Below are 22,932 nucleotides of genomic sequence, written 5' to 3'. Positions count from 1 at the left end.
TCACAGCTCTGACTGACTTCTGACCAGCTAATTAGGCTAATGAATAGAATTAAGGACAGTCCGTATGTGTCTTATAACATTTACTCCAGGCAAAAATTGAACAGGGACCATAAAATAGACACCAGGGACTACACTAGGATGAGACTCTGGGCCACTCATTGGGAGGTTGTGTCAGGTTCTCTCGTAATCTCAGCTGCTTGCATTGTATGCTCATGTGCAAATTTGCCAATCAGTGTAGCTCTAAATGTGACTCTGCTTCAGTATGTGTCTGTCTTATTAGTTTACACTGAACTAGAGAAACAGACTTACAGAACACCATGAGTTTGGTCTCAGCCTCTGAGGTACCCACAGGTCCTCCGTCCACCTGGCAGAAGAAGCTCCTCTCATCCATCACCTTTACTGGAGAGATGACTAGGGTCATGTCAGTTTCCATGGTGACACGGTCTGTTAACGGTGTATCTTTATCAAGGCCGACACCTGTGGATGACCTGAAAGCTACACGCTTCCGTGTGCCTGCAGACTCCTATGAGAGAGAAACAGACAGTAAGAGTTGGAGAGACACAAATTAGACCAGAACACAAATTAATGGTGGTCTGGGAAAGCCGATCATGAACCCCATCACTGCAGATGAATTGAAGCCCACAGCCAAAATATTTTTTGTGGGTTTTAACAAAAAATTTAGTTTTTCTGCCTATTTACAAAAAACAAATATTTCCTGAAAAATAATAGACCTTCTATACTTGCCTAGACTTTTCTATAAAGATGACATTACATAGATAGAAAACAAATGTTTTACAAATGAGGCTCCATAAATACAGGTTTAATAATGCTGTATAACTTGAATTGTGATTGAGATATGTGCGAAAGAGAGGCATATTTCAGCTGTCAGAATTTCACCATGCATAGAATCACTACACTAAAGCTAGCTGGTTTTGCCAGTTATCACTTTTATTTATCTTGCTTTCCCCAAAGCCATTGCTGTGGTCATCTGCAAAATTGACCTTATAGTCCGGACAGGATTTTGCAGAGTTTTTTTTTTTTTTGTGTGTGTGTGTGTGATTATTGCGGCCAAAAATGTTTGATTTTGTTGTCTTTTTTCTAAATTTGTGATGCAAATTTGTGAAGTTTTTTTTTTTTTTTGCTTGCTACTTAAATTGGCGAAATTACAGTTGTACAAAATTGTTTTGCACGCTCTTTCACAGTGATGTTTGTTGGTAAATGAGACCTTTTAGCTGTACTCATGTTCGACACACATGGATCGTAGAGGGCTTTGACTGAATGGATGTTGTGATGACGTCATATAATGCGTCTTGGCCCAAATTTCGGAAAATCTGCTGCAATTTTGAAAAATTGCAAGCTCCTCCAAATATTGTGGAGTTCGCTTGATTCATTTCATTTCTGTGATTGCAAAATCTCAAAATCCTGGAGACTGACTATATGGATTTGCACACACGCACACGTGCACAGGATGATCCAATGTACTAAACGATATTTCGCCTAGTGGCTAAGACACAGATGATGCAATATATTGAGTTTGAAAGGCAGAGTAGATTAAAAAAAGTGCTGGAGAACTCGGACTTGACTGAATGTACTTACAATGAACCACTGGACCACGGCCATGGCCCCAGTGGTGGAGTAGGAGCAGGGCAGCCGGGCAGTTTCTCCTATAATCACATCCACTGTAGGAGTCACCTTCACTGACACTGAAGCCAGACACACTACAGAGAGAGACAGAGAGAGACATGGATTTCCTATTAAAAGTGCCTATCAATATTGTTTTACAGCTCCAACTTATAATTTAAATGGCCGCGCCATTATTATTGAACAGTGCAACTCAGCGTGTTTGACTTCATGAGTGGTTGAATATTTATCTGTCAATAAAAGTTGAATAAGATTGAGATTACCCTGTAATATTAACCACTTCGATTCAAATTTAACCTACAATTCAGCCTACAATTCTCCTTAAGCTCTGAACGTAAGCATTACATATAGCATTGACTAGGATGTTGGCTGTAGCTAGGTGATCTGACACACACTGTGTGCACTTTGTCATTGAGTACAAGCAGCCTTGGTGAGAGATGATATACACTTGCACACACTAACGCCATTGTGTGTTTGCTGATTATATGAGCAGCTGTTGCGAGTGAGGGAGAGCAAGCGGGACACACAACAATCCTCCTGTTCTTTTGATAATGAAATTGTGCTATGAAAGATTCAAGTAGGGAGGCAGGGAGGCTATCAATGCTGTTACACAGTGTTAACACAACAGTCAAAGAGGCATTGTTAGTTATACGTAGATAGATGACCAGCGCCTTCCTATGATCCCTGAGGACGTCCCTGTTCCTCACACAGTTTGTCTTCCAAATGTACACACAAATGCATGTTCTACTGTACAGCGACTGACTGACAAATTGAAGCCTTATATAAGGTTTGCGCAGTTCCTCAAGTCCACTGAGAGGCAGGTATGTGTTTGAAGGCTGGTGTAAAAGGTGCTAAAAGCACTGCAGGGCAGAACAGAGCTGTCTTTCAGGCTTCTGGGGTTATCACGCTTAACACACTGGTGAGGAAAAACTTCTGAAGTCTTCCTCTGAGAGCACTGCAGCAGAGAAAAAGTTTCACCCTTTCTTTAGTGGATAATCTTACCTGTATGCGGTAAATATGTAACTAAGATCTGCTGCTGTAAACATGGAGACTGTCCTGTGCTCATCCCATCACAATATGCTCATACTGAACTTCCTTTCACACACACACACACACACACACACACACACACACACATACACACACACACACCCAGTACTGTTTGTCTTTACTCTTCTAAAACTGTATATCTGTGTAATGATTTATAATATCAGTATACGGTGACTAGATCTAGAAGAGGATGGGTTCCCTTTTGCCTTCATATGTCGAGACTAAATAAAAAAAATGTTTTAAAAACTAAATGAAAACTAATTGAAAAATTGCAGCATTACATCACTTTATGAGATTAGCTGCAAGATGAGCTCTGAAAGCCTAAGGCTAATGTCTGTACCTCGGTGAACTCATGAAAGCTGTAATTTATATTTAACGGCATAAATCGACTGACTTTTTCATTTCCAAACATAGAAAGACATTTTCTAAAACAAAACTTACCATCCTTCACAACTGACACACACACAGCTTTGAATTAGACGCAGGGCTTTGAAATGACCTTTGCATGTCAGAGTAAAAGTGTGACATTTTACAGGGGTCACACAGTCAGACCTCGCCACATACGTGTCGAGAGATCAAACGAGTTTTCCCATCCTGAGAGGATCTCAGATTTCCTCAGCTAACCACACACACACACAGACATACAGCAAAGTTGGAAAACTGACTGCACAGTACAGTAAATACAACCTATATCATTTATTAGGTGTGCATTATTAAATGCACACTGGCACACTTTGTAGGTATACAAGATCCGCAACAGGACTACTGGGTGATGGATCGTTGTCAGCACGGTAGAGGAACTGAGAAGGTTTCTCCATAATGCCGTCTCGTGGAGATCTGGAGACAAGAACTTCACAGTAGATGAATTTTATCTGCAGAAGTTATTCACACGGAGAAATACAGGAGTGTAGTCGGAGTTCTGTTTTGGCCTCGTCTCCCTTCATGTGTGAAAGCCTACCCAATATATAACACACACACATGCGCGCACACACACACACACACACACACACACACACACACACACACACACACATACTGAACTGAACACAATCCCACTCCCATTTAAATTTTTGCACATTTCTGTACTGACTACCTGTACATTTACTGCTACTGTACTTACATATAAAAATATTACATTTAATTTCTTGTCACTATTATATACTTTACCTGGCTGCTATCGCAATAACTGCTATTTCCACATATGGTATAAGCTTATTTGCTGAATACTATGTCATTGTATGTTATGTTTATATTCGCAGCATTTTCTTTTTATTATATTGTTAGTGCACTAACGGTTATATCTGTCACTTACTGTGCCTATTGTCCTGTTTTAGTAGTATTGTACTGTCCTGTGTTGTTAACACATGTTTGAACGTGCACTTTATGTAGAATGTGTAGATCTTATTTAGTTCTGTGCCTCATGTGGTTAGTGTTGTGTTTTATGTAGCACCGTGGTCCTGGAGGAACGTTCTTTCGTTTCACTGTGAACTGTACCAGCGGTATATGGCTGAAATGACAATAAAACCACTTGACTTGACTTTAGGTCATTTATATGATAACATATTCAGAGAGGCTTAGCTCATTGTATGATAAAAGAGTCTTCACATAACAACATGCACCGCTTATCTATTTCCTTACAGACATTCTATCAACACTATCGGGTCAGAATACCCCACTACAGAGTACACTTATAAAATAATAAAAATCGGCATAAAGGGATTAAAACAGATTTTAATCATGAGAGAAGGTAAAGGAAAATCAAACAATTCCACAGGCATATAAATCTACATCTGGATTTCTGTAACGCTACAGTTACAGTATCTACTGTTAAATTCGCTATACAAATAAAACTCAACTGAACTGAGGTTTTGAATCCTTTCGTGTCAGTGTTCGGGTTGAAAACCATCCACTGAACAAAAATATCCAACCAACAGCAGGTCTGTGGTTAGACAATGACCAATGATTAAGTGCTAGAAGAGACGCTTTATACACTGCACACTCAATCCACCCACTTTTCTGTACCGCTTATCCTACACAGGGTTGTGGCACTCCTGGAGCGTATCCCAGGGAACTCGGGGCACAATGGGGTGCCAACCCATCGCTGGGCACAATCACACACACACACACACACTCACACAATTTGGAAATCCCAAATCAGCCTACAAAGCATGTCTTTTGACCAGTAGAGGAAAAAGGAGTTCTGGGAGGAAACTCAAATGCACAGGAAGAACATCTAAACTCCGCAAAAACAGGGAGGAGGTAGGAATCGAACCCCTAACCCTGGAGGTGCGAGGCAAACATGCTAACCACAAAGCCAATGAGTGTCACTAATCTGGCCATCAAATGGGGATTAAAAATTGGTTACCAAACATTCATCCGAATGAAATTTCAAAACATCATATAAATCATATCGTTATCTATAATACTTAAACATCACTTCTGAAATCTCTATATTTGCTGTCTTTTAAGGATGTAAAGATTATTTCGAATATTATTAATATATGACGTTCTTTTCCCCAGATATCCTTTTTTAAATTTGTTTATTTATTTTACATATATGAGGAGTATAGAAAGCGAGAGACAGCTTAGAGGCAGATGGAGAATAATGTGTGTTGCATTTGTGCACAATCATAAATCCTCCAGCTTTTTATGTGCCATACTGTTTGTGTCTCTCTTAGGACTGTCCTCTGTCCTTACGTGATGAGAGAGGCTCCTGCTGTCTATTTCTGCCCTGGGGAGCAGCTGGCCACAGCTACTGGGGCAATTAGCTGGTAATTAGTACCCTCCCCTCCATCCTGACCCCCAGTGGAGGCGAGGAGGTGTGTGTATGTGTGTGTGCAGGCTGGGGGGTCCATTCATCAAAAAAGGAGGATGGTAATCGGATTTGAAAAAGGACGGGGAGAGTGCAAGAGGAGAGGAGAGTGGGACAGATGGGTACGAGACGTTCCGACTGCGAGGGACAGAGACACCGACAGACACTCACACTGAGCGAGCATGGTGGACTGGAAGAGTACACACACACACACACACACACACACACACACACACACACACAATGTTCACGAGCAGTATAAGCCAAGCATGCTGTATTGTGATGCAGTATTGTTGCTGTATCACTGAATCTCAGACTAAGTACAGTACAGAGATTGTTAGCTTGAAGACAAAAGGTCCTACACAGACAGTGAAGTTCAGCCCCAGGTGCATGATGTAGTGTGTTTTCTTTATATCTCTGACACATGTACACACCACAGCAGGAGAGCAGAGCCTCATTATGAGAAGAAGCAGCTGCTTCTCCTTGTCGACTCTCAACGTCCTTTTATGATCTTTTTCTTCGCCATTGTTCACTATTCTTTTTTCCCCCCTACATACCCTGGCTTTAAAAAAAAAGAGCCACTATCAACACTCATGCCATCCTTTTTTTTCTTTCATCTTAATCATTAAAATCATTTTTCATGCCTACTATAGATAGTCTTTTATTCCTTTTGTCAATCGGTGTCATCACAAGAAAACACACACACTGTGAGAGGGTGACGGATTTGACTGATGATTTGACTAATGACGCTATGATTACTATTCCACTTTTCCACTCTGTGCGCACACACACACACACACACATATACAAACGTGAACCTATGGGGTTGATACAGTCCTCATTCTAAAACCTATGGATCAAATTCATGTTGCAATTGCATTTTACTACATTTTTACATATATTTGCTACATAGGACCATCAATGTATGTGTGTGTGTGTGTGTGTGTGTGTGTGTGTGTGTGTGTGTGTGTGTGTGTGTGTGTGTGTGTGTGTGTGTGTGTGTGTGTGTGTGTGTGTGTGTGTGTGTGTGTGCCGTTTGCTGAGAGATGAGAGGAAGGACAGAGACTCTAAACAGAATTAGCCTGCCACTGTGTGTGTGCTTTTGATGTTGGCAAAACAAACACAGCCTGTGTGAGAAAGCCATGCCAGAGATACTCAGTCACGAAACACATACACACACATACACACCCCGATGTCCAGCAGCACATCCCCTCGCTCACTCTTTTCAGAACGTATGATTCAGCGATATTACATCAGGCAGATATGTTTATCCAAAAGAAAGCATAACACAATCTAACCTGAGCAGGTAAGGGTTAAGGGATTTCCTCAAAAGGTCTAGAAGTGGCACCTGAGATTTGAACACATTATCTTCTATTCACTAGCACAGAACCTGGGCACCACAGCCTAGTCAATCAGGAATTATTATTAAAAATATTACTTAATATTAATGTTAATTCTGCACTAAGCATGAAATTGCATTAAACAATAATTACCTAATAAAGAATAATTACTCCAGACATCTCTCGCTGTACTTAGCATGAGGCAGATATGTACAGACATGATTAAAATGGATTGTTTATTTGTTTTTTTATTTGAATTATTCCTACAGTTAAAGTATAATAAATAATAAAGAATATAAGAAATTAATAATCAAATCTGGGTGGTGTGATGTGGCCCGATATGAAGCAGGGTTACTGTTACCTCCCTGAACTTGATTAGTTTCCAATAACAGCCTTAACTTGAGTGTGTTATTCCTATGACACCACAGCAATTCACCAAGGATTTCCAAAAATATATTTATTAATGAACATCATAATTTTCAACCAGATGCAGTATGTACTAAATGTATATTTAGTGTTGCATAGTATATTAGTTCCTGTTATTACATCTCTTAGTTTCATAAAGGAAAACGTGTAAAAATGGCCTTTCATTAGGTACACCTACTTTCTGAAAACATTCACTGGTATGCTTCAAAGGCAAATATGTAATCATTTACTGTAGCCCATTTGTCGCTGGGCTGTTTCTTAATCCTGTTTCTTGACACTACTATGTCAGTGCTAGTGCTACACTGACACCAGTTGTCCTGTGATAGTCCCTATCCAGTCATAAATGGAGTAAAGGGGAGCTGACAAACTGTGCAGAAGTGCTAGTCACTAACCCACTAACCTGTGTATAAGTGACCTAGTGGTTTAGAACTGAGCATATAGATATACTGTGTGTATTGTAAAAAAATGTACAAACATTTAACTTATTCACTGTTGGTGTGTGTGTGTGTGTGTGTGGGTGGGTTGGGGCAGGGGTGGAGCGGGTCAGGGTGGGTCCATGTAAGGCCTGCATCAGTCATCACCACCGTGATGAGACGGGAACAGGTGCCGGAGCATGAACAACAGCTGCAGCCTTTCACACACACACACACACACACACACACACACACACACACACACACACACACACACACACACACACACACACACACACACACACACACACAGTCACGAGGTAGGGAAGAAAGATGGGTGAGAGGTGAGGACAGAAACGAATAAAGCAGGAAGAGTGGGACACAGACAGGAAAGAGACAGGAGGAGAAGTATAGAATAAGAAGTGAAAGTACTGATATAACCACCCGTTGGAAATATGCTGACGAACTGAGAATTTTTTTAAAAAATGGAATAAAAAAAAAAAAAATTAGACATCTGACTCGTCTGAAAGTCGGCATGAGTCATGCAAAGACAGCTGCTTTAAGTCATCATTCTATTTATTCTTATAGCATAAACCCTTGTGATCATCTGACCGTGCTTCTAATGCTGGGCCAAAACCCAGTGCAGTCTGTCAGCTCTCTCTGGTATAATGGATACAGCCTTTAAACACACAACTTTTCACGCTGACCTAAATGACAAAAGAAGACTGATATGCGTCCTGTCAGTTTATACAAGTTCACATTACAGATAACATTTATACAGAGTTCAGAAGGACATCTTATGATCTGGCAGAAAATGCACTGATACTGTATGTGTTGCTGCTTTGCTGCACAGTAGGCATGTCTGTGTGCAGAGAACAATGCCCCCCCCCGACCATAACCAATTCACTCTAGCTGGCCGATGTATGGTTACAGCAGAGTGCATTCAATCGAAAGTTCAATGCTACATTCACATGACATTTTCGAATATAGGATATATAGAATATAGGAAATGCAGCTCTTGCCATTGAATTGAATAAGATCACTGTGTAAATAAATTCTACCAATCAGCCAATCACATTCATTTATTCATTTTTTTCTGCCATTTTCTCCCCAATTTGGTCACCTGCCCATTCCCACCCACAGCTGTCTCTCCCCAATCATACAACATCTATAAACAAGGTAGGGTGAAGGCTAACACACGCTTCCTCCATGACATGTGAATCCAGTCACATTTTCTCAAGTGTGCTCATGCACAGAAGCTGGAAAGCACAATCTGCCCTCTTCCACATACGATTGGCTACGGTCACTATGGTTGACAGGAGACAGAAAGGATGCCATCTCTCCCACCCAGACAGCACAGCCAGTTTTGCTCACTTGTCTGGCGTCATAGGGATTGAAACTCACAATCATCTGGTGATAGGGCAAACGCTTTTCTCTTGTGCCACTCAGAAACCTAAAGAGGGGTACATCCATGTGTGAAAGAATTTTTGTTCACAAGCTTTCTGCGCACCCATAAACACGGCTATAACAAGCCCTTAATGCTTGCCAAGTCATTTTCTGATAGATGCAGAAAGGTCCTTCTGAGAATTTTTTGTATGAAACATGAGTTTTTGACGATGCAAATGTAGCATAATACTCATAGTTAGAAGTTTAAAGCCATGCTGTCTATAAGACATCAGTATGGTGTGTACGACTAAAACATGCTGGACAGAACAGAACAGAGGAAGTTTGTCAGAGCTACACATTACCACACCACTATAGTGCAGTGCTGACCCACACCAACTCATGACAGGCTGGAAAATTACTATGAATGACAATAATAATTAAAGTGGTGCTGTGTGTATGAGCTGAACCAGGGTTCTCTTAAATCGTTCCTAAATATCATATATCATATTTTATATATTGCCATTCAGATCCTTTTAAGGCAGACATGAATATACATGGCGTGATCCCATCAATCAAGCTTATGGAGTAAATCTCATTCGTTATAATTACCATTAGCATTATGCTTACGTGAGGGATTCTTAACTGGCGCTCAAATGCTTTCGCAGATGGATTGATCATTAAGTCTAAGGCTGGGGAAATGAACACCGCTCTACTCAGTGCATTTCTCACTGTCATGGCATACTGCAGTGCTGCAGTGTTCTTGAAAACAACCCCCCCCCCCACACACACACACACACACACACTTTCTCCCTCTATCACGGTCTTTCCGGATAAACAGCGTTAAGGTGGGCTACAAGGTCAGTTTGCTCTCAGTCTTTTGTCCTACAGGTGTTTTGCTCTGTTACTGTTTGTCCTGATGATGGGATCATGGGTCAAACCTATTGAAACCAAAGACATTGCAACTAGCATCAAGCCATTAAACGAGCAAGAGAGAGAGTAAAAGGAAAGAAGAGGAATTTGATATTAAATAGAGTGCAACTCGACAGAACTGATCTTCAAATTACCTTGCAAATAAACAATAAATTTGGATAGTACAGACTTGTAATCATAAAAATGGTCAAATCTGGTCCGTATTTATGATGCCACCAGAAGAAGTTGGGTTTCCTCTTGAGATCTTCTCAAAGGTTTCTTCCTCCTGTCGTCTTGCGACAGTCACCTCTGGCTTGTTAACTACAGATGTAAATCTACATGTGGATTTCTGTAAATGAAATGGACATAAACATGTACTCTGTTCCAGTAAAGCAAGCATGTTGATTACACATGGTGAGATCAGTCTACCACTAACTCAATAACACCAGATACATTCCAAGTTTCATCCACTGTTCTGTATTTATAATTTATAGCCGAGTTAGTTAGCTGGACCATTTTGTCCACAAGGGTGCTGCGTCTAAACTTCAATGAATAATTCAGACATATTTTTCATTTGTAGCTGAAGCAGTTGATGTTTTATTCATTTTTTTCACTGCTGCAAAGTCAAAAAAAAAAAAAAACGACGCATTCAGCCCTACTAAGGCTGACACCAGTAACTGCTCATAGAATGAAACAGGAAAACATTCCTGCAAAGGTTCCTTGAGATCCATCAAAACATCTACTAGCTACAGTGCCCTGCACTAATATTGGCACCCTTGGTAAATAAGACTGTGAAAAATTGTCTTTATTGTTGAACCTTTTGATCCAAAAAATTCAACAAAATATTCTGCTCTCTCGGATAGCAAACAATTGCAAACAACACAGGTTTATATATATATATATATATATATATATATATATATATATATATATATATATATATATATATATACAGTGAGGGAAAAAAGTATTTGATCCCCTGCTGATTTTGTATGTTTGCCCACTGACAAAGAAATGATCAGTCTATAATTTTAATGGTAGGTTTATTTGAACAGTGAGAGACAGAATAACAACAAAAAAATCCAGAAAAACGCATGTCAAAAATTTTATAAATTAATTTGCATTTTAATGAGGGAAAAAAGTATTTGACCCCCTCTCAATCAGAAAGATTTCTGGCTCCCAGGTGTCTTTTATACAGGTAATGAGCTGAGATTAGGAGCACACTCTTAAAGGGAGTGCTCCTAATATCAGTTTGTTACCTGTATAAAAGACACCTGTCCACAGAAGCAATCAATCAATCAGATTCCAAACTCTCCACCATGGCCAAGACCAAAGAGCTCTCCAAGGATGTCAGGGACAAGATTGTAGACCTACACAAGTCTGGAATGGGCTACAAGACCATTGCCAAGCAGTTTGGTGAGAAGGGGACAACAGTTGGTGCGATTATTCGCAAATGGAAGAAGCACAAAAGAACTGTCGATCTCCCTCGGCCTGGGGCTCCATGCAAGATCTCACCTCGTGGAGTTGCATTGATCATGAGAACAGTGAGGAATCAGCCCAGAACTACACGGGAGGATCTTGTCAATGATCTCAAGGCAGCTGGGACCATAGTCACCAAGAAAACAATTGGTAACACACTACGCCGTGAAGGACTGAAATTCTGCAGCGCGCGCAAGGTCCGCTGCTCAAGAAAGCACATATACATGCCCGTCTGAAGTTTGCCAATGAACATCTGAATGATTCAGAGGACAACTGGGTGAAAGTGTTGAGGTCAGATGAGACCAAAATGGAGCTCTTTGGCGTCAACTCAACTCGCCGTGTTTGGAGGAGGAGGAATGCTGCCTATGACCCCAAGAACACCATCCTCACCGTCAAACATGGAGGTGGAAACATTATGCTTTGGGGGTTTTTTTCTGCTAAGGGGACAGGACAACTTCACCGCATCAAAGGGACGATGGACGGGGCCATGCACCGTCAAATCTTGGGTGAAAACCTCCTTCCCTCAGCCAGGGCATTGAAAATGGGTCGTGGATGGGTATTCCAGCATGACAATGACCCAAAACACACGGCCAAGGCAACAAAGGAGTGGCTCAAGAAGAAGCACATTAAGGTCCTGGAGTGACCTAGCCAGTCTCCAGACCTTAATCCCATAGAAAATCTGTGGAGAGAGCTGAAGGTTCGAGTTGCCAAACGTCAGCCTCGAAACCTTAATGACTTGGAGAAGATCTGCAAAGAGGAGTGGGACAAAATCCCTCCTGAGATGTGTGCAAACCTGGTGGCCAACTACAAGAAACGTCTGACCTCTGTGATTGCCAACAAGGGTTTTTAAGCCAAGTACTAAGTCATGTTTTGCAGAGGGGTCAAATACTTATTTCCCTCATTAAAATGCAAATTAATTTATAAAATTTTTGACATGCATTTTTCTGGATTTTTTTGTTGTTATTCTGTCTCTCACTGTTCAAATACAACTACCATTAAAATTATAGACTGATCATTTCTTTGTCAGTGGGCAAACGTACAAAATCAGCAGGGGATCAAATACTTTTTTCCCTCACTGTATATATATGTAAAAAGGTTAAATATAGGTGTGCAATATTTATTGGCACCCTTTTATTCAATATTTTGTGCTACCTCCCTTTGCCAAGATAACAGCTCTGAGTCTTCTCCTACAATGCTGATGAGGTTGGAGAATACATGGCAGGGGATCTGAGACCATTCCTCCATACAGAATCTCTCCAGATCCTTCAAATTTTGAGGTCCACGCTGGTGGACTCTCCTCTTCAGTTCACCCAACAGGTTTTCTATGCGTTTCAGGTCAGGGGACTGGGATGGTCATGGCAGGACCGTGATTTTGTGGTCAGTAAATCATTTTTGTGTTGATTTTGATGTATGTTTTGGATCATTGTCCTGCTGGAAGATCCAACCACGGCCCATTTTAAGAGTTCTGGCAGAGGCAGTCAGGTTTTCATTTAATATCTGTTGATATTTCATAGAGTTTATGATGCCATGTATCCCAACAAAATTTCCAGGTCCAATGACAGAAAAACAGCCCAAAAACATTAAAGATAACCATATCTAACTGTGGGCATGGGGTACTTTTGCATATAACTACCTCCCTGTGTGCGCCAAAACCACCTCTGATGTTTATTGCCAAAAAGTTTTATTTTGGTTTCATCTGACCATAGAACCTGATCCCATTTGAGGTTCCAGTAGTGTCTGGCAAACTGAAGACGCCTGAGTTTGTTTTTGGATGAGAGTAGAGGCTTTTTTCTTGAAATCCTTCCAAACAACTTGTGGTGATGTAGGTGACTTCAGATTGTAGTTTTGGAGACTTTCTGACCCCAAGACACAACTAACTTCTGCAATTCTCCAGCTGTGTTCCTTAGAGATTTTTTGGCCACTCGAACCATCCTCTTCACAGTGCGTTGAGACGATATACAGTGAGGGAAAAAAGTATTTGATCCCCTGCTGATTTTGTACGTTTGTCCACTGACAAAGAAATGATCAGCCTATAATTTTAATGGTAGATTTATTTGAACAGTGAGAGACAAAATAACAACAAAAGAAATCCAGAAAAACGCATGTCAAAAATGTTATAAATTGATTTGCATTTTAATGAGGGGAATATGTATTTGACCCCTCTGCAAAACATGACTTAGTACTTGGTGGCAAAACCCTTGTTGGCAATCACAGAGGTCAGACGTTTCTCGTAGTTGGCCACCAGGTTTGCACACATCTCAGGAGGGATTTTGTCCCACTCCTCTTTGCAGATCTTCTCCAAGTCATTAAGGTTTCGAGGCTGACATTTGGCAACTCGAACCTTCAGCTCTCTCCACAGATTTTCTATGGGATTAAGATCTGGAGAATGGCTAGGCCACTCCAGGACCTTAATGTGCTTCTTCTTGAGCCACTCCTTTGTTGCCTTGGCCGTGTGTTTTGGGTCATTGTCATGCTGGAATACCCATCCACGACCCATTTTCAATGCCCTGGCTGAGGGAAGGAGGTTCTCACCCATGATTTGACGGTACATGGCCCCTTCGATCGTCCCTTTGATGCAGTGAAGTTGTCCTGTCCCCTTAGCAGAAAAACACCCCCAAAGCATAATGTTTCCACCTCCATGTTTGACGGTGGGGATGGTGTTCTTGGGGTCATAGGCAGCATTCTTCCTCCTCCAAACATGGCCAGTTGAGTTGATTCCAAAGAGCTCCATTTTGGTCTCATCTGACCACAACACTTTCACCCAGTTGTCCTCTGAATCATTCAGATGTTCATTGGCAATCTTCAGACAGGCATGTATATGTGCTTTCTTGAGCAGGGGGACCTTGCGGGTGCTGCAGGATTTCAGTCCTTCACGGCGTGGTGTGTTACCAATTGTTTTCTTAGTGACTATGGTCCCAGCTGCCTTGAGATCATTGACAAGATCCTCCCGTGTAGTCCTGGGCTGATTCCTCACTGTTCTCATGATCATTGCAACTCCACGAGGTGAGACCTTGCATGGAGCCCCAGGACGAGGGAGATTGACAGTTCTTTTGTGTTTCTCCCATTTGCGAATAATCGCACCAACTGTTGTCACCTTCTCACCAAACTGCTTGGCAATGGTCTTGTAGCCCATTCCAGACTTGTGTAGGTCTACAATCTTGTCCCTGACATCCTTGGAGAGCTCTTTGGTCTTGGCCATGGTGGAGAGTTTGGAATCTGATTGATTGATTGCTTCTGTGGACAGGTGTCTTTTATACAGGTAACAAGCTGAGATTAGGAGCACTCCCTTTAAGAGTGTGCTCCTAATCTCAGCTCGTTACCTGTATAAAAGACAACTGGGAGCCAGAAATCTTTCTGATTGAGAGGGGGTCAAATACTTATTTCCCTCATTAAAATGCAAATCAATTTATAACATTTTTGACATGCGTTTTTCTGGATTTTCTTGTTGTTATTTTGTCTCTCACTGTTCAAATAAACCTACCATTAAAATTATAGACTGATCATTTCTTTGTCAGTGGGTAAACGTACAAAATCAGCAGGGGATCAAATACTTCTTTCCCTCACTGTAGACACACGTCCAATTCTAGGTTGATTCATAACATTTCCAGTTGACTGGAACTTCTTAATTAGTGGAAATGGGCATTTTCAATGCTTTTGCTATTTTCTTATAGTCAATTCCCATTTTGTAAAGCTCAACAACCTTTTGCCACACATCACAGCTATATTCCTTGGTCTTTGTAACCCATTGATATGAATGACTAAGGGAATTTGGCCTATATGTTACTTCACATTTATACCCCTGTGAAACAGGAAGTCATGGTTGAACAATGTCCTGTTCCTAGTCACCCAGGTGTACTAATGAAACGTTAAATATCAATGGGAACATACTTCAAATATATTTTTCTCTTATGAAATCATAGTGTGTCAATAATTGATACACACATATATTTAACAAAGATTTTTGTGTTTGGATAAACCCATGACGTGTTTGCAATTGTTTGATATCCATGAGAGCAGATTTTTTTTAACAAATGATCAAAAGGTTAAACAAAAAAGACAATTTTTCACAGCCTTCTTTCTCATATTTACCTCTGAAACCCCCGAAGCATGGGGAGAACATACAAACTCCACACACACAGGGCAGATGAAGGATTTGAACCACCAACCTCAAAGCTGCAAGGCAAATAGCTAAACACTAAGCCACCGTGCCCATTAAAATAATTATATTCCAAAAAAATATTTTAAAAACATTTTCAGTATAAAATCTAATGTAAATCCAAAAATAATCATAATTTTGAGAAATTCCTCGGTAATATCCTAGTGAATGAACATAAAATTTCTAAACAAAAATAAAATTTCATAAAATCTTTTAGTTCTGAAAGCTGATTTTGAGAAAAAACAGTTTTAAAAATACAAATCTTTAAAGTTGTTACATTTCAGAAAACGTGATGCATAAAACATCAACAAACATTTATTGTCATACATGTAATTTGTCCAAAAATCTGAAATCTGATTGAGGTGACTAAAATGATCTTTTTTCCACCTATAGTGTCTTGCCTTAAGATGAAGAACTGAATAATAATACAGGAGTTAAAATAAATGACTTGTCAAAAACAAGAAATTGTCAGATACAGTCTTTCGCCCTAATACGACATTACATTTGTCCATAATAGCAGCTAAGAGAACGATACAAATCTGCCAGTGTAAACAACAAATCATATTATGTGAGATTCAATATGCAGCAAAAAAAACAAAAAAACCCAGCACACCTGACAAGACACCTGAAAGCCAGGAATCTAATTAGGGAGCATCTGCAAAGAGGCTGAGATGAAAAAGCGAGTTAATATTTTATGTTTAGGGATGGCCTGTCCCTCCACACCAGTACCCATCTACCCTCAGGCACTCCAATTACTCCATGCACCTTTTCCCCCCCTCACTCCTTCTCCTATAGTCCCTTGCTCCCTAAGAAGAAGTGAACCTCTAAAAAATGGTGTTGGAGAGGCAGGTGAGGTTGGAAATTCATTCGGGGGGAAAAAATGGGAGCAGCAAGAGAGAGAAAAAGAGGAAGATGGAGACAAGTGTAGAGCAGAAAAGTGTGAGGAAGACACCTATTAGCAAGAGACAGAGTGCAGTGTGTGCAAAAGTGTCACAGGTAGAAATATGTTAAAGGATGAAGATATGCCGAACCCCTGGTGATATTCCACACTGTTTTTCTTCCATTTATTCTAACAATTTATATCATTATCTATAATAGGCATTTGTTTAGTGAAGCAATCATCTGGTGTAGGGTGCAGATGATGGTGCTGCAGTCTATAATGAGACGAAAAATGGGACTGAATTAAATATGAGAGAGAGAGAGAGAAAGATGATGCGGGAACGGTGGATAAGTATAGCTGGAGAAACTCCGAAGCAGTGACAGTCGCTACACTTTTGGAGAAGGTGATGCTGTCAGAAGAACAGTGATGCTCCCTGCGCACGTTCAACCCAGTGCCATACTGTTACAGAATGCAGGAGAGGGTCTGATGACACACAGGGGAATGAGTGAAACTCATTTCTGTGAGCGGGCACTGATACAGAGAAAGAGAGCTGAGTCAGAAGATGAATAACAGGACCGCGTGAGACATTATGCTGCAAACTAATCTCACTAAAAGGGTTAGGACATTGAGTGCTCTCCTCTCTCTCTCCCTCTCCCTCTATCTCTCTCTGTCTTCCCTCCCTTCCCCTATCTCCACATCCACATCATCCCATCTAAATTCATATCACTGTCTACTTGTCGTCCTATACCTCCTGTGGTTTTGATCATTGTTAGTTCATGGTTGATCATTTCTAAACATTTCAAAATATTTGGACGGATAGCATTAGTGCTTTGTGTTTGCGTTGCAGATAAGCAGAAGCAAGCAAACCGGAGGCTGAAATGGGAAAACATCAACAGTGCTGTAGTCGACATGGACAGGAAAACGTGCTTGTGATGAAAGAAAACAACATTAACAGGACTATAAGCGCGGCAGTTCTTTATCCATTTTCTCCTTTACACTCTATCGCAATAATCCAGATAACCCTTTTAACGCGGTTTGAATTTACACATGCACATGCATCTCCACAGAGTGCATTGATTCTTTTGATACTGTTTGCTTTTTACTCATTTTCCTGTCTTCTCTACTCCACGTTAACCACATATTCTCATACACGATGGCTTTGGAGGCTGAACAAGACTGGTGTCGAAGCGGACGCACATGCAGTAGAGAAAGCAGGTGGACACTTTTAACATCAAGTACCCTCGAACTGAAGTACCAAAGTTCAGTGACACATCTGTAGACCACAGATACAAGTGAGCCTGAATGGTGTCATTGTTTCAAAACAAACAAAAAATTATATCCTTTTAGAGCTTTTGAACAACTTTCTAAAGATATCCAGGTATTCTTCAAGATCAGATATTAGATATTATGGTTTAGTCGTATGCTCAATAATTTCATCAGAACCTCAACTGAAGACTATAGACAGTAAATGACACCTCTGTAAAGACAGGAAATGGCAACCTCGCACCTTGCGATGCCACCACGAACATTAAAGCACTTCTGCGCATTATAACAGTACATAGAGATTGATATGAATTCAGAGAGAAAAAAAAAGAATAAAGATCGCAAATGACAGACAATGGCAGGACATCTTTTTGTGCACAAAAGCTGTTCCTTTTTTCAGGAAATTATGAGTTAGCATCCCGACTCCATTGCACTCTGACTTCCCTGTTGTCTCATGAAGGTATGTAAAAGAACAAAAAACACATTAAAGGAGAAATCAAATTTGAGAATTTGTGTAAATTGTGTTTCAGAATCACTGGCATTAGCGGCACGTTACAATAATTTTGTTCTTTTACAAGTAGAAGTAAAGTCTATGGCATATTTTAAAGGCATTACTTTTTTTTGCTGATTTGAATTTTTCAGGAAATGCATTCTACACTGAAACTAGGTCTGTTCACTTCAGAATGTTTCTTTTCTCATTTCCCAACTCTCTCTCTCTCTCTCTCTCTCTCTCTCTCTCTCTCTCTCTCTCTCTCTCTCTCTCTCTCTCGCCTCTGGCTGGCAGAGGTCCAGGTCCATTTAGGTAGGAATCCCTTTTGCACTAATGAGGCTGGAGCTTGGCAGGGTAGACAGAGATGGCGAATGAGAGAACGAGAGAGAGACAGAGAGAGAGAGAGAGAGAGAGAGAGAGAGTTAACCACGAATGTATTACAGTATAGCTGTATAGCTTAGGGTTTTTCCTTCCTGACAGCCAGCACCCAAGAGTCACTCATGTACATTGCAAGCTACTAAATCACCCACGCTGTTTATGTGAAGCTAATATGGTTTGATTTTAATTTTACTACGTTGCCAGCCGCTAATCTAATAACAGCGAGCTTCTTCACAGTGAAACTTAATAGTGGGAGCCAATTAAATGTTGCACAGGCCTCACGAGGGCAATGCGATCGCAGTGTGTGGGCGTGTTTGGGTGTGTAAAACAGAGATAAAGCGAGACGCAGTGGTGTGTGCAAATCTGGTTCAAATATCAAGTAAAGCTGAGTGCCAAGCAAAATGCAGACAGTAAGTAAGGGTTTGGGGAAAGGGGGCACAAAGGAGGGGTGATAAGGAGAGGGAGAGCAGGAGGTAGAAAGTGCACTGCTGCTAACACTTTCCACCATGCTGTCGTGCACCTGCTACCCCTCCACACCTCCCTCTCTCTTCCTCGCTTTTTACCCCCTTTTACTGATCTCTCTCGTTTATCCCCATTTCCCCTCCTTAAATTAGTGCATATTCATGCCTCTTCCTACGCTTCCCTCGCTCTCTTTTTTCAGGGAGCATTTCCAGCTTATCTTTTCAATTCTGCCAATTCTGATTATAATAAGTGACACATAAGGCGTTTTCATTTTCTTCCCGGCCTTCTCTTTATCCCCTCTCTCTCTCTCCGTCTCTCCCTATCATGACTGTATTTGAGGTTATGATGGATTCTGGCAGAAAGGATAGAACAAAGACATTACAACCAGCACCTAAATTGTCTGTACAGTTTGTCAGCGTAAATCAAGCCAAAACACAGCAGTGAGTCATGTATTTACAGCTAAACCGTCTCCTCTATAACCTGTCCATCATCATATGTTTTTCTCTCCCTCCTGTCTTCCCTTCCTCCCCCCATTCATTTTTCCCCTATTAGGGAGGATTAACTTCAAATGCTTGGATGAACTTTGGAAAATGGGCATTAAAAAAAGTCACACGCTGATACACACGTGCGCGCACGCACACACACACACACACACACACACACACACACACACACACACTGCAGACTGAAGGCAGACAAGGTCTAAACAAGTCTGAGTAGAGGGCGAAGATCGATATAGCCCGTGGAGAGATAATCCACAAATCCACATAAACCCTGCATGAACCAAGAACTTTCTCTTTAATGATTACACTCCTTTTCTCCATCCTTGACTTTTATACTCCCCAGGTAGTTATTTTATTATTTTCCTTCTATATTTCCTGTCCTTTTTCCCTTTTTTGTGTCTCACTTTGGGCTGTCTAAATCGAGTTTAGCATTTGCTCGATAGTCTGAGTTTTGCTAGCTACGCTGAGGTAGTTATGTTAACATTTGCTGTGTGGTCTGAGGTTATTTATGTTAGCTTTTGTTTTTCTACTCCGAGGTCCCTTCTGTTAGCATTTGCTAAGCTGTCTATGATATTTAAATTAGCATTTGCTTGTGTTTAGGTAATGTAATTTAAATTAGCATACACTAGCTAATCTTCTAGTTAACTAGCTAAGGTAGATGTGATTTCATTATACATTTGGGGGAAAAAGACATAAACCGGGACAAGTTTCTACGTGTCAAGTGTGTAACTTGACATGAACTCTAATGTGGAACAAATCTGCAAAAGAAAACCTACGTGAGCATTTTATGTTTGTCCGATTATAACATCCTTCTTAATGATTCGAAAAAAGCACATTAGTCATTACTATTAAATACACAGAGAATAAACTATTGTCTGTGTAGATTTTGTGCATGTTCTCGCCATGTCCATGTGGGTTTCCTCTGGGTCCTCAGATTTCGTCCTATTTTCCAAAAACATGATTGGTGTCTCTAAATTGCCCTATGTGTGAACAACTGTGTGAATGTGTGTGTTCCTGAGATAGACTCCGAATCCATCGTGAACTTGACCAGGATAAAGTGCTCACTGAAGATGAATGAAATATAAATGAATGAAATACTACAATAGAAGGTCACCCAGATTTGAGTGTAGAACATACCATTACTTTTCTACTGCTTCCAGTACTATATTATATATCAAGACATGAAATTCAAGCTAGGAAATCACTGATGTTTCACACCCCTGGGGTTAGGGGTTTGATTACCGCCTCTGCCCTGTGTGCGTGACATTTGCATGTTCTCCCCAGTTTCCTCCGGGTACTCCGGTTTCCTCCCCCAGTCCAAAGGCATGCATTGTAGCTCATTGGAATCTCTAAATTGTCCGTAGTGTGTGTGGGATTGTGCCCTGTGATGAGTTGGCACCTTGTCCAGGGTGTCCCCCACCTTGTACCCAGAGACCCTTGGGATAGGCTCTGGGCTCCCTGCAACACTGTGTAGAATAAGCGGTAAATAAAATGGATGGATTGATGGATGATCAATTGTTTGATGTGGTGATGTATTCGACAGAAATCAGCACAAAAACATGCCTACAATTTTAACCTCAGCCTCATACTGGAACATAATTGGCTCTTAGAAGTTCTAATGCAATAACACCTGCCTTTTATGTTTTCAACCCTAAACCAGACTTTCCTATAAGATCTGCAGTTCTTCCTTGTCTCTTTTGTTTTATAAAAGAGCATTTCACCAGCATGTGAGCTCCAATCAAATCCCCAGGAAAGATTTAATCATAATAAGAAAACCATGTTGATATGAAGTAACACAGAAAACACTGCATGTAGTAGACAAGCAGCTTGTGTGAAAACTTGACTTGGTTTATCCGAGCTCCAATCGCAGTGCGTTATATACTAAACAACATCACAGAGATAACATTACTGTGTAGAATTCCAACTTGTGATCACTTTTTTTTCCAGCCATACCAACCAAGTGTCCAGCCCGCCCTGACGCACGCATGAGTTCAGACAAACTGAATACCACAAAGACGCACAGACTTATACGTGCATGCCAGTGCGTTCCACACACATTAGTGCGGCACGTACTGACAGCTGAAGACAGACAGGATGATAATGCACAGATGCAGATCGACCAGAAGCCGGGGGGGGGGGGGGGGGGGGGGATTGGGGGGGGTGTTGCTTTAATTCTAAAGCAACATGCTGAAATATGCTAGAATATTCCCTTATTCCTTGCCTCAGTTCCTGAAGAACATGCTTAATTAGCTGTGATGAATTGGCTGTGTATAAGCAAAGAAAAACACAAAACTGGACTATACCCAGAGCTCCAGCTATATAACAAACAAACACAGATTCTACTGTGTATAAAACTTGCCTACATGCCTGATAGTTTCTTAGGAACTTGAAACCATATCCCAGGGACAGATATTGTAGACAATCTCTTAAAGTTAGAGAACTCTCTTTAGGAAGGAGAACTTTAAAGTTTGCAAGTCCACGACTGATACAATTCCAAATGGAAGGCTGTCGTGCTGTTTGCTAATGCTAACATGCAAGAACTTCACGCCCGTCCAAGGGTGGAACATTCCAATCTAGGTGCTTTTATTACAACCCACCTGCCATCTTTTGCTCTGTCAGCACACACACACATATACACACAGCTCCATTTCAGTAGGAAATGACTGTAAATTTAAAGCACAGAGGGTGCCAAAGTAGGATGTCAACGCTGACAGCCTGGGGGAAACTGTCACTGGATTGACAATAAGGAGCCTGGGATGATGGTTGGAGAGATAGAAGAGAGGAGGGTCAAAAGCAAAGAGGTAGCGAGGTCTCTGGTGGAGTCAGATCAGAGACAGGACTGATTTGATGTTTGGTTCTTGGGTCCTATTAGATTAACAGCCCGCGTCATTACGTCACCGCGACACGCCGTCCGACGTCCCTCCAGAATTTCACGTATCAACATACAGTTTGTCTTCGTTATGGTACCGTATACAGTTTTAGGTGTTTTTCTTAAATTTTTTTTACGAATGCTTTAAGTGCAATTAGTTATTTGTCATGCTATACGTGCTAATAGACAACTGCTTGAAGCCGTGGGCTGCGTCCCAAACCTCGTACTTACTGTCTATATAGTAGCCAAGATACATGTTATACACAAGATACATTTTTCCCCACTACAGGCCTATAGTAGGCAAGTATGCGGTTTGGGACGCAGCCGTACTCCCTTGTTCGCCATAAACGTAAAACTGCCGTGTGTGAACGTGTCCTGTCGCAAAATGCGGTGAAAACTCTCACACGACATTCATAATGTGATTAAGGTGATTACATGTCTGTAATACACGTCCATAATGCGACTAAAACAGGAG

The 22,932-nt window shown here is 41.0% G+C and overlaps 1 protein-coding gene across 3 annotated transcripts in view; it reads right to left on the bottom strand.

Moving 5' to 3' along the window:
* bcam (basal cell adhesion molecule (Lutheran blood group)) overlaps positions 1 to 22,932 on the bottom strand; it is a 55,107-nt gene that overhangs the window by 14,781 nt on the left and 17,394 nt on the right. For all 3 annotated transcript variants that reach the window (XM_053680052.1, XM_017469665.3, XM_017469675.3), the window contains exons 2-3: positions 1,597 to 1,718; positions 310 to 523 (exon numbers count right to left, since the gene is read on the bottom strand). In XM_053680052.1, coding sequence (XP_053536027.1) covers positions 310 to 523; positions 1,597 to 1,718 — 336 coding nt within the window. The remainder of the gene's footprint in view (positions 1 to 309; positions 524 to 1,596; positions 1,719 to 22,932) is intronic.

This window comes from Ictalurus punctatus, chromosome 1 (genome assembly GCF_001660625.3).
Source record: "Ictalurus punctatus breed USDA103 chromosome 1, Coco_2.0, whole genome shotgun sequence".
Classification (NCBI taxonomy): domain Eukaryota; kingdom Metazoa; phylum Chordata; class Actinopteri; order Siluriformes; family Ictaluridae; genus Ictalurus; species Ictalurus punctatus.
This window is presented reverse-complemented; position numbering and strand designations above follow the sequence as displayed.